The sequence below is a fragment of the Callorhinus ursinus genome, unplaced genomic scaffold, assembly GCF_003265705.2.
Source record: "Callorhinus ursinus isolate GAN/ISIS: 27379988/994484 unplaced genomic scaffold, GSC_fseal_2.0 scaffold13, whole genome shotgun sequence".
In the NCBI taxonomy this organism is placed as follows: domain Eukaryota; kingdom Metazoa; phylum Chordata; class Mammalia; order Carnivora; family Otariidae; genus Callorhinus; species Callorhinus ursinus.
In genome coordinates, this window is record NW_027397075.1 from 15,687,444 (window position 1) to 15,699,157 (window position 11,714).

Below are 11,714 nucleotides of genomic sequence, written 5' to 3' on the forward strand. Positions count from 1 at the left end.
CCCAGAGGGCCCCACTGGGTCCCGCGCCAGCCCTCAGCCTCCCCCCACCAGTGCCAGCTCTGTCCCACGTCCCCCGCGCGCACCGCGTGACCCTCCATCCTATCCCGCCCTGCCTCCCCCCATCTGCGCGCGCGGTGGCGGGTCGGCATTCCCTCTCAGTCCACGACCTCCCTCTGACCCATTTTCCTCGCGCTCCCCCTGTGTCCCCAAGTCGCCTTCGGCCAGCTTCGGCCCCCCGCCAGCGTCCTCCTTCCGATTCCTGTCCCCGAGTCCGGCTCCGGCCACTGCTCCTAGCAGGGCGGGGCCTCGCAGGCGGAAGTGCCCGGGGCGCCGGCGGCTGGGACCGGCCGGGACGATGGGAGCCCGGGGCAGAGGCGGCAGCGGCGGCGGCGGGGGCCGCAGTGGCGGCGGTGGCTGCCCGGGCGGCGGCGGGGGCGGGCGGCCGGGGACGCGGTCCGGGTAGCGCCGGGCCGAGCGCGGAGCCATGGGCCGGGCTGGGACCGGGAGCGGGGGCGCGACGGTGGCGGTGGCAGTGGCGGGGCCGCTGCTGCTGATGTTGCTCGCTGGGCCCCCGCCTGCCGTCGCCGGCGACAGCAGGAAGAGCGGTGAGCCGGCGCGAACCCGCGGGAGCCATGGGGGGGGGGGGGGCGTGGGCTGGGGCCCGGCGTGTTGGGGGGCTGCCGGGAGGCGGAGTCTGGATTGTGTCTGGATTGTGACTCACCCTGGGGGCGCCTGTGCGCTCACCTGGCGCGGGCTCAGGGCCCAGGTCCCCACCCCAGGCGGGGGGGGGCGGGGTCAGGACATCCCCTTGAGGGCGCCCCGTGTTAAAGTAGAAGTAGTCGGGGTGGAAGGGACGCCGGCGCCCCCTCCACTGTCCCCAGGGCCGAGTTCGTCCAGACTGGCCCCTTGGAGTGCGCCCTCCCTTCCCGGTTCCTCCCTAGGCGTTTAGGGAGGGCACAGCCGCGCCCAAAGGGATGTGGAGGTGGAGGAGTGTGGGGGGGGGGGACCCAGCTGGGAGGCCCACTGGAGAAAAGGTTGTGCGGTGGGCATCCAGGGCGCCCCTCTGGCCTCAGAGAGGGGCGGGGTTGGGAGAAAGTTGCTTAGGTCCAGGAGAGGGGCCAGGTGGGTTTCCCATCTTCACCCTTCACAGGGACATAGCCAACCCAAGTGCAGTGACTTTCAGCAGCCGTGCTTCTTGGGGCTGGACTCCCAGGGGGACCCGAGGAGCCTGGTAGGCCAGGGTGGTCTGAGGGTCCCCACCCTGGACTGAACCACCAGGAGGTGGCTAGACCAGAAGATGCTGCCCCTCAGGGTCCTCCTGGAGGTGTTGAGTAGCCTCCCTGAGAGCTCTGGGGCCAGGGCTGGGAGGGCCCTAATGCCCCCTGGGGGCAGCAGGCAGCTTATCCAGCACAGCATGGGGCTCTCTCCCTCCACTTCCTGGCCCCCTCCCCCTCCCCCCTTCTTTGAAACCCTCCAAGCTCCTATTTCTTTGAGAGCTGCGCCTCTGGTTTCTGAGCTTGGCACAGCTTGAAATGAAAGGTGGTTTCCCCAGAGACTGGCTCCTGATTCAATTGCTCCCTTGGATATTGCCAGACTTACGTCCACCTTTTTCTCTATCCTGGGGTCAGGGCGGGGTGAGGGCTCACTGGTGGGAGGCTTATGGAGATGGAAAACTTGGGGCAGCCCCTCACCTCTTAGGCCTGCTGAGAAGTCAGGCCACTGTGTGGCCCTGGTTTCTGGAGTCTGTGCATGGGCAAAATCTCTGTACTGGGTACCTGTCCTGTTTTGGAGGGTGTGGGATAGTGTGCCCTCTCTGGGGATCCCAGGACAGACTCAGGGACTTTCTCTCTTTTCTGTCTAACCCTGTGTCCTTGGAGGGGCCTGTGGGACACGGCTGGGGTACGTGAAGCTGGTGCTCCCTGATAGAGGTAATGTGCTAACGGCCTGGTGTTCAGCAAGATAACCCCGTGGGTGTCTGGGGCAGGGAGGTCAGGCTATAGAGCTGGGGTGCTGAAGGAGCTAAGTAGCCCTGGGAAAGGGGTTCACTGGGTCTTAGGGGGACCTTGAGCAGGTCTCTTATCTCCTATGCACCTGCTGAAACCTACCAGCTGTGTTCCAGGTGCCCTCAGGCTGGCATTCCGGCCCTGGCAATGGCCAGAAGTCCTTGCTCCTTTCAGGCCAGGGTGCTGGGTGCCCAGTTGGCAGACTGTTTCTCTAAGGTCCCCTGGTCCTGAGGTGGGGGTGGGGAGCTATCCTACCTCGGCTCCCTAACGCTTTTCTCCGCCCTTCTCATCATGTTATCCTGGGGGCTGAAGCAGCCTCACGAGGAGGTTTGTGTTAGTTCAGCAGCTCCTGGCTTCTTAGTATTCAGTCCACAGCCTGGTGGATGGGACCTGGTGGCCAGCAGCCACCCGGAGAGTCTGGGATTCATCCCCCATAGAGCCTATCCCTGAGCACCCTGCTATGTGGGGCTGCTTTGGAGCTCAGACTGGCTTTGCAAGTGGGTCATTATCTTCTCTCCCGTGCCTCCATGGGAGGGTCAGGAGGCTGGCGGGAGAGCGGATGCTCACCTGGCTCCCGTCCCTTCTCACCTGGCTCACCTTGAGGGGCCCGGGCCTGCGGCTGAGGTGGTGTCAGCCAGCCACTCTCCCAGTGGGGCAGAGAGAGGCATTCAGCTTGGAAGAGCGGGAGGCCGCACCCTGTGTCCACAGTGCATTTCTTCCGGAAGCACTTTAATATCCATTAACTTTGGAGGGCAGGGCACCTGAAGGGAGGTGCTGTCTACCTCAGCCAACTCACAAGGAAGCTAGGACTCAGAGAAAGAAGGGACATCCAAGGTCACCAGAGGTATGAGGCCTGAACTGGTGCTGGGGCTGGACTCCCAGCCATCCAGCCCAGGCACGACATGACCAGACCCCACGCCCGATTAGCTGTCCCCAAGAGCACAAAGAACACTCAGGGTGTTTCTGTCCTGTAGGAGCCCCAAGAGGGAGCGTTGTGGGTGGGCACCACGCATGGGGTCAGACACCTGCTCTGGTGCAGGTTGTGCTCAGTCAGTGAACACCCCCAGCAGGGGCCTAATCCAGGGAGGGGCCTCTGGTCTCTGTGCTGAGCCCCAGAAGACTCAGAGCTGGTCCTGGAATGGCTGGCATGACACAGGCTGAGGTTTAGAGTGTGGAGGGGAGGGTAGCCGGGGAGCTACAGAGGTGGGGACCTGAGAGCGGCTAGGAGGGTGGGCATGGGGGCACCCCAGGCTGGGGCCATGGGCAGTTTGTCTCTGTGCCACCCTGCGTGAGCACAGGAACCAGCTGTCCCTTCGTCTTCACAGCCGGCCAGCCTTCCTGCCTGGGCCCTCCTCCCCCCCAGGGTCTCTGCTCACCTCCTCTCTGGGTGAGTGGGAACTCAGGCTCTCGTCTGGCTGTGTCTCAAGTCATCATGGGGCTGAGCACAGGGCCAGGCTCTGGGCCTGAATCCCCTCAGCACAACATGCCCCACAGCATGGAGCAGGAAGGGCTCCGAGGGGTGGAGTGAGTGTTCTGGTGTCCGGTGCCCAGGACAAACGTGAGGTGGGGGCAGGGCTACCACCCTGAACACTTCCCAAGACCCTCAGCCTCCATCTCTTGGCCCCCGAACTGCAGGGGCTGCAGTACTGAGTAAGACCATGACAGCATGCGGGGGCGGTGGGGTGTGGGGCGGTGTCGGAGGCATCTGTGGTGACAGGTGTGGGGGGTTCGTTCTGGAAGCTGCCCGATGGGTGGGATGTCGGTGATCTGGGGAGGCTTGGCAGAGACATGGCTTCAGGGTCTGAGCCTATGCCCCAGAGAGATCAGTGGTGGGGGTGGAGAGGGTTAGAAAGATGACAGCCGTGGTCGAGAATGCGCGGCAGCTGAGAGGGAATGTGGTGGTGGCGGGAAAACCTGTAAGTCCTGGGCCCGCTGGGGGGGGGGGGGGACAGCGACGGATCCAGCTGGGGGTGCCAGGCTCATCCCTCTGTGGGACCCTGTGAGGAGGCGGGTGCCTGGCTGACAGCACCCTTCTCCCCGCAGACGTCAGGCTGGTGTCCGAACATTTCTCACAGTCCCCACAGAAGCTGTCTTTCTACAGTTGGTATGGCAGCGCCAGACTCTTCCATTTCCGCGTGCCCCCGGACACCGTGCTGCTGCGCTGGTTGCTGCAGGTGTCCCGGGGCAGCAGCCCCGCGTGCGCCAACATGGAGATCACTGTGTAGGTGCCCGCCCGCCCGCCCGCCCAGGCCCGCCCAGCGCCCACCCCTGACGCCTGTCCTGCTCTCCCTGTCTCCAGGTACTTCCGGTACGGCGCCCCTCCCGTCATCAACCCTCTGGGCACTAGCTTCCCTGCCAACACGTCTGTGCAGTCCCCCTTCTTCATCAAGATGCTGCAGAGCAACGCCTCCATCAACATCTCCCACCCAGCACCCGGGGACTGGTTTGTGGCCGCCCACCTGCCCCCCTCCTCCCAGAAGATTGAGGTGAAGGTGAGGGGGCTGCCTTCCGAGGATGGGGGGGCACGATCCTTCACTGCATGAGTGCCCAGTCACTGTCGTTTACCTCCCCAGGGCAGACTTGCCTCTAGATTCTGCTGCCCTGCTCTGGTCCAGTCCTGCCTGGCCCCCATTCCATGCCTGGGCTCTCTGCTCCGGCCCTGACGCTCCCCCCGATGTCTGCATGTTCCTCCCCCCCCACACTTCACTCTCTCCCCAGGGTTTTGCTCCCACCTGTGCCTACATCTTCCAGCCCGACATGCTGATTGTGCGGGCAGTCGAGGTCTTTATCCTGGAGCCCAACGTTCCCCTTCCGCAGACTCTCCTCTCCCATCCCAGCTACCTCAAGTGAGTGGGACCCTCGGGGAGGCCTAGCCTCTGGGTGCGGTGGAGTGGGTGATCCCACTGTCCTCACTGTGTGGGGCTGGGCCTCAGGGCCCAATGCCCAGCCCCCTTGGGCCAACACCCCGAGTGTGAGTGATGGGGGGTTTGGTGGTGGCCACAGAGCCTGAGCGAGACTGTGTCCCCTTGGCCACAGAATCTTCATCCCTGAGTACACCCGGGAGCTGCGGCTGGAGCTGCAGGGCTGTGTGAGCAATGGGAGCCTGGGCTGCCCTGTGCGCCTTACCGTGGGCTCGGCCACCCTGCCCAGAAACTTCCAGAAGGTGCTCACATGCATCAGCCCCACCTGGGCCTGCCACCTGTTCCTGCCCTCACCCCCTGGGGACCGGTGGCTGCAAGTGACCGCCAAGAGCCTGGCGGGGCCTCACGTGTTGGTGGCTTTCAGGGCTGTAGCTGCCCTCACAGGTGGGCTGTGTGGAGGGGGCAGGGCGCGGGTGGCTCCGCCCTCTGCCGCTGACCCCCCAGGCCTTCCTGCAGCTGAGCCCCTTGTCCTCCTGACAGCCTGCAGGCCGTGGAATCTGAACTCCCAGCACCTCCTGCAGAGCATCCCAAACCAGAGCTGTAACGCCTCCACTGGTCTGCTGACCCCGAGTCCCGGCTGCCACGGCCTGGGCAGGAGCAGCAGGGTGGACGGTGGCCACTTCTGCCTGGTGAGCTACCCGGTCATTCGGGAAGACACGGACGTGGTGTCTGTACGCTTCTGGCCCGCGGACAGGGTCCCGGTGCTGGTGCGGTCAGCCACGCCGTCAGTGATGCGGTTGTACCTCAGCACGGGCATGGACAGTGGGGGCTCCCTCACCATCTCCCTGCAGGCCAACAAGGTACCTTTACCTGTGAGTGCCTCGCGGCCGGGCTCAGCTCAGGGCTCTCACCTGCCCAGGCCGAGGGATGCTGCTCAGGTCTTCCTGCCTTGACTTTGGCACAGACAAGGTCAGCCTTTCGGGCAACACGCTGACCCCAGCAGTCTTTGGGGCAGAGTAGGGGCTCTGTCTGAGGAAAGGAAGGCCTGTTCTGTGGGCTAAGGAAGTGAGGCCACGGTTGGGATCGGGCTGGGTGTCCCTAGTCCTGGAAGGACAGGTCCCGGAAGGGCCCTGGGCCAGCAGGAGCCACCGAGAACGGAGCCCAGCACCAGAGAGAGTGGGAACTTAGGGCAGTTGCACTGGGGCTGGGGCTGACTGCACGGCCTCGCCTTCCAGACTGCAATTACCAACAACACCTTGGTAGCGGTCTGCGTGAATGCCGCCTCCCCCTTCCTCGGCTTCAACACGTCGCTCAACTGCACCACAGGTATGGGCCAGCAGCATCCGGCCAAGTGTCCCCGGCCAGCGCCTCTGGCCGCCTCTGATCAGGCCCTCCCCCTTCCCTGCAGCCTTCTTCCAGGGCCACCCCCTGTCTCTGAGTGCCACATCGCGAAAGGCCGACCTCATCATCCCCTACCCAGAGACGGACAACTGGTACCTCTCCCTGCAGCTTGTATGCCCCGAGAGTCCTGAGTAAGTAGACCTGGGGACTACCAGCTGGGGGCGGGCGGCATGGGGCTGCCTGGGTGCAAGTTCGGGAGTGACCAAGCCTCCTGCGAGTCACGTGGGGTCAGTTGCCTTCCAGGAGTTATGAAGGATTCTGCTCACCCTTCCTGCTGCAGCCCCGGGAGTCAGGACACGACGAGGGGGACCAGTCCAGGACACAGGCCTGGGAGACTGGGACTCAGGGCAGGGCTAGGGGAAAGGGCATCTCGGCCTCGGCAGGGCTCACGGCTGCTGTCCTCCAAGGCTGGGAGCCTGGGGGCCTCAAGTCTGGGTTCGTGTGTCCAAGAGCCTGCTGAGAGCACGGATGAGGGACTGGCCAGCAGATGTCAGCAGCTAGCCTTCCTGTGGCCCCTTCCTCACAGGGAGTGCGAGCAGGCCTCAGTCCTCGTGGAGACCACCTTGTCCTTGGTGCCCTGCCTAAATGACTGCGGTCCCTACGGCCAGTGCCTCCTGCTGCGCAGACTCAGCTACTTGTATGCAGGCTGCAGCTGCAAGGCCGGTGAGGGCCGGGCCCGAGGCCCCCAGACACTTCTTTTTTTTTTTCAAGTTTCTTTATTTAAGTAATCTCTACACCCAAGGTGGGGCTCCAACTCACGACCCCAGGATCAACAGTCGCATGCTCCTCCCACTGAGCCAGCCAGGCACCTTGCCTGCAGACCCTTTTGCCCTTAGCCTCTCAGCCCGGCGCCTTCCTCTGGGAGCCCATCTCCTCTCTGTCAAGGCCGGAGAGTGACTCTGCCAAACAAGGGCAAATGCCCCCTCCCCGTTCCTCCCCTGCTTCCTCAGTCCCCTGCCCCCTGCCTCCCAGGCACAGATGGCACCCCCAGAGAGAGTCCTTCCTCCTGACCTTGGCCTGCTCTCCCCATGCCTGCCCCAGCCTGGCTCACACCTGGCCCACTCCTGGTCCATGCCTGCCCAGCCTGGCTCACACCTGGACCACGCCCGGTCCACGCCTGCCCCCGGCATGCCCTACAACTGCCCCGGCCTGCCCCACGCCTGCCCCACGCCTGTCCCAGTCTGCCCCATGCATGCCCCACACCTGCCCCGGCCTGCCCCACACCTGTCTCGGCCTTCCCCACGCATGCACCACGCCTGCCCCGGCCTGCCCCACACCTGCCCCACGCCTGCCCCACGCCTGCCCACGCCTGCCCCACGCCTGCCCCACGCCTGCCCATGCCTGCCCCGGCCCGCCCCACACCTGCCCACGCCTGCCCTGTGCCTGCCCACGCCTGCCCCGGGTGAGGAAAGGGCTTCTCTGCAGGCCTCTAGAGGAGGGGTAGGCCCTGAGCTTCAGAAGGACCCCCCCCCTCACCCGGCCTCAGCCCCCTGGCGTCACACTGGCCCACAGGCTGGCGTGGATGGAGCTGCACGGACAACAGCACAGCCCAGACTGTGGCCCAGCAGAGGGTGGCCACCCTCCTTCTCACCCTCAGCAACCTCATGTTCTTGGCCCCCATTGCTGTCTCGGTGCACCGTTTGCTCCTGGTGGAGGCCTCCGTCTATGCCTACACCATGTTCTTCTCCACGGTAGGCGCGCTCCACTGCCTTGGGGATGTGGGGGTGGGGCTGGCTGGGGGGCGCTGGGCCGCAGCTTACCACCCCTGCTCTGCAGTTCTACCATGCCTGCGACCAGCCCGGGGAGGCCGTGCTGTGCATCCTCAGTTATGACACCCTGCAGTACTGTGACTTTCTGGGCTCTGGGGTGTCCATCTGGGTCACCATCCTCTGCATGGCGCGGCTGAAGGCAGCCCAGAAACATGTGAGTGACTCCTGACGCCTGGGTCTGGGCTCGAGGCGTGCCCCATATTGAGGAAGAGACCAGAAAGAGGGCTTGGCTCTTAGAAACCCACCATCTCTTGTAATGACCATTCTCCTGCTGGAAGAAGCTGCCTCCAGCTGGGAGGGGGCCGGCTGCTTGGAGAGGGCCAGGAAAGAAAGATGGTGGGCAGGGTCAAGTGAGGCCCCCAGCCTGTCTCTCCCAGAGCCCCCTTCAGAGAGGAAGCCTAGAGTGCCAACCCTAGGCCAGACCTCCCTGACAAGCCTCCAGCTGTGCTCCTGCAGTCCTTGTGTAGAGGACACTTTGGGGACTTTTCTGCCTCAACTAGCTCTGGGTAATAGGGACACATGCCCTGGGGCCTTGCCTGGCCACATTTGTGCCTCAGAAGTCCACTTGTGGATGGATCAGTGGGAGCCCTGGGTCCCAGCAATGCAGAGCAGGACAAAGTGTGCCAGCAACTCTAAGGCCAAGGGACAGTGGGGGCCAGCAGGACGATGACCATGCCCAGGTCACCATTTCCTACTGTACTTTGCGTTGTCATGAACGACTGGCTGAGGGTTCCATGACCTTGTGGTCACCCCTGTGTCTTGCCCAGGTCCTGTTTCTCCTGGGCACACTGATCTTCGCCATGTCCCTGCAGCTGGACCGCAGGGGTGCCTGGAACATGATGGGGCCTTGTCTCTTTGCCTTTGTGGTCATGGTCACCATGTGGGTAAGGAGCTGGGACAAGCCAGCGCTCCTGGCCAGAACCCCCTCCCCTGGTGATTGGGATAAGAGAGTCTGGGCTCCCCGCAGACCACTCATTCTGGCCATGTTCCTGCCCCTGGGCCCGAGTCCTGCACATCTGCCGAGGACTGCTGGGGGCACCCACGAGCGCCCAGCACGGCTTCATGCCCGAGGCCCGGGCCTGACACCTGTCAGGTCTTTGTGCCCTTAGGGCCCTCTCCAAGCAGCCACACTGACGACGAGGTCCCGCTGCCCAGGCCTGGGGGAGGGAGGCCCCGGGAGCCACGGCTTCAGCCTCCTCTGCTGGAACTCACGTGTTGGCTCTCTCCAGGTGTACCGCTGCAGGTACCGGCGGCACTGCTACCCCACCTCTTGGCAGCGCTGGGTCTTCTACCTCCTGCCTGGCATCTCGATGGCTGCTGTGGCCATTGCCATCTATACCTCCATGATGACCAGTGACAACTATTACTACACGCACAGCATCTGGCACATGCTATTGGCGGGGAGTGCGGCCTTCCTGCTGCCGCCGCGTGAGCAACACACCAAGCCCTGGGCCTGCTCGCAGAAGCTCATTTGCCACTATCAGATCTGTAAGAACCACCGAGAGGACCTGTACACAGTGACGTGATGTGGCCAGCTCAGGGAGCCCGGCAGCTGTAAACAGGACCTCTCTGGCCAGGGGCAGGACCAAAGGAGAAGGACCCTGTCCAGATCAATTTCCAACTGAATAAAATTGCCCTTGCACTCTCTGGCTTCCTCCCGAGGAGAGGACTGCCCCCCCCCCCCCCGCCGCCATTCCCTTGTGCCTGCTGGTTGCTGGCTACCACGGTCCCTCTGCAGGTCCCAGCTGGTGTCTGCAGGGGCCCCTGGGGCCTGGGCCTGGCTGCTTGGAGACCGTGGGTGCCATGCAGGGGCAGGCTCTGTGTTTGGCTGGCTGAAGGATGGTTGGCGATGTGGAGCGAGATTCCCCCATCGTCCCTGTTCCCTGTGAGGTGGTGAGGTGAGGCTCAGGGGGACAGAGGAGGCCTGAGCCCACTTCCCACAGGCCTCCGCCCCACTAAGCCTGCCCTCCTTGCGTCTCTGGCTCCGTGACGAGGTGTGCCCTGATGCCGGCCTCCCCGGGTGTGGGCATGCTCCCTGCTGATGCAGTGGTGTGGGGAGAGGCGAACACAGTCACCAGGCACCTGCTGGGCACTGAGAGGCTGGGTTTTGCCCGGCTGGTCCTGCTCCTCCCCTCCATTCGGCTCTCTGCTTTGGAGGTGCCGCCCCTTGGGAAGAGCTTCCTTGGGAGGGGGCTGCCGAGCTGCTCTGGGAGTGCAGTACCACAGGTCCCACCCTGTCCCAGCTCCATCTCTCCAGCCAGCCCATGGGTTCCTGGGCCCTTGCCTGGGGAGCCACTCATGCTCTCCAGTTGCTCCAGGAAGGCAAGTGGTGATTGCTGCCCTGTACAGGCCTAACCGTGTGTTTGGGGAGGGGTTTCCCTGAGACCTGGCCCAGCCTTTCTCCATCCTCTGTGGGGGAAGCAGTAAGGGGGGCTGACTGCCCCTCCCCTAAGGCAAGACTGCCGTTGCTGCCTACCAGGGGGTGCCCGAAGTGGCCGGAAATGGCCACAGGAAGGTGAGGCCTCTGAAGGTGGGGTGGGGTTAGGGTGGGGACAGACAGCCCTCCCACCTACTGGCCCCGGGGCTTCCCTTCCTGTCCCGCTGTTGCCTCCCTGTCGGCCTCCCCCACCCCTTCTCACCCTGCACTCGGCCCCTAGCACATTCTCTAGGCTTGTAAAGGGGAAACAAACATTTATATATGGTGGTTTGGGAGGTTACAATTTTTTTTTACAAGTTTTTAAGACATTAAGACATTTTTATGTAGCTCTGATTTTGCTGTGATTGGTGAGTTTAATATTCTACAGTGATATTTCAAGGCACAAGAGTCTTTTATTTTAGAGCGAGAGTGCGGGGGACGAGGGGCGGGGAGGATCTTAAGCAGGATCTATGCTTCGCGAGGGCCCGATCTCAGGACCCTGGGATCACGACCTGAGCCGAAATCAAGATTTGGACTCTTAACCGACTGGGCCACCCAGGCGCCCGAGACACAAGAGTTTTTACATTGATTTCTGCTCTCCATCCGGGAGGAGAGGGGGTGGGACAGAGGATGACAAACTCCACGCCCCCTCCCCGCCCCCAGCTCCTCTCAGGGGGAAAAGGATCCGCATTTGCCGACGGTGCCTTGAGCTGCTGCCGTCACGGCCGGGCATTTTCCACGGTCCCTAAAGACAGGAAACGGGGCGGGACGAGAGTAGACTGACGGACTTTTCAGCCAGTTAGCGGCGGATGGGGTGTAGGCGCTGGGTCGCGACTTCTGGTTCCGGTGGAGCGCGGAACTCGGAGAGGCAGGCTGTGGGCTAGGTCAGGATCGGGTCTCGAGGGGCGAGTAGGGACTGTAGATCCGGGCCAGGGACGGGAGTCAGGGTCCGGGATTAGGAGTCTGGGCGAGGGGAGAGGCTACACGGGTAGTTGGGGCCGGATCTGGAGTCCTGGGGCCGCGGTCGGGAGTCCGGGAGACCGGGGTCGGGGCCGGAGGGACCGGGGTCGGGAGTCCGGGGGTCGGCGTCGGCAGTCAGGGGGCTGGGGTGGGGTCGGGGGTCAGAGTCCGGGATTAGGAGTCGGGGCGAGGGAAGAGGCTACACGGGTGGTTGAGGCGGGGTCTGGAGTCGTGGGGCCGCGCCGGTAGTCGGGGGGACCGGGGTCGGGAGTCTGGGGGCCACGGTCGGGGCAGCGGTCGGGAG

At 63.9% G+C, this 11,714-nt stretch overlaps 2 protein-coding genes across 4 annotated transcripts in view; both read left to right on the forward strand.

Annotated features, from left to right (window-relative positions):
- The first annotated feature begins 330 nt into the window (after positions 1-330).
- On the forward strand, positions 331-9,681 carry PGAP6 (post-GPI attachment to proteins 6). 3 transcript variants are annotated; one of them, XM_025877930.2, is made up of 13 exons: positions 331-605; positions 4,047-4,224; positions 4,303-4,495; positions 4,722-4,849; positions 5,040-5,308; positions 5,405-5,736; positions 6,100-6,190; positions 6,273-6,396; positions 6,792-6,928; positions 7,778-7,956; positions 8,042-8,188; positions 8,802-8,918; positions 9,264-9,681. In XM_025877930.2, exons 1-13 carry the CDS (start codon positions 485-487, stop codon positions 9,558-9,560), a joined length of 2,313 nt encoding a protein of 770 aa, XP_025733715.1. In that variant the 5' UTR covers positions 331-484; the 3' UTR covers positions 9,561-9,681. The 3 variants fall into 3 exon arrangements, with proteins under 3 accessions (XP_025733715.1, XP_025733716.1, XP_025733717.1); XM_025877931.2 differs by having other exon boundaries at positions 332-605; positions 5,405-5,724; XM_025877932.2 differs by having other exon boundaries at positions 333-605; positions 5,405-5,553.
- A 1,595-nt stretch (positions 9,682-11,276) lies between these two features.
- Positions 11,277-11,714, forward strand: part of MRPL28 (mitochondrial ribosomal protein L28) — a 3,428-nt gene continuing 2,990 nt past the window's right edge. The window contains exon 1 of the mRNA XM_025878108.2: positions 11,277-11,334. The gene's annotated coding sequence lies outside the window, so the exon portion shown is untranslated. The remainder of the gene's footprint in view (positions 11,335-11,714) is intronic.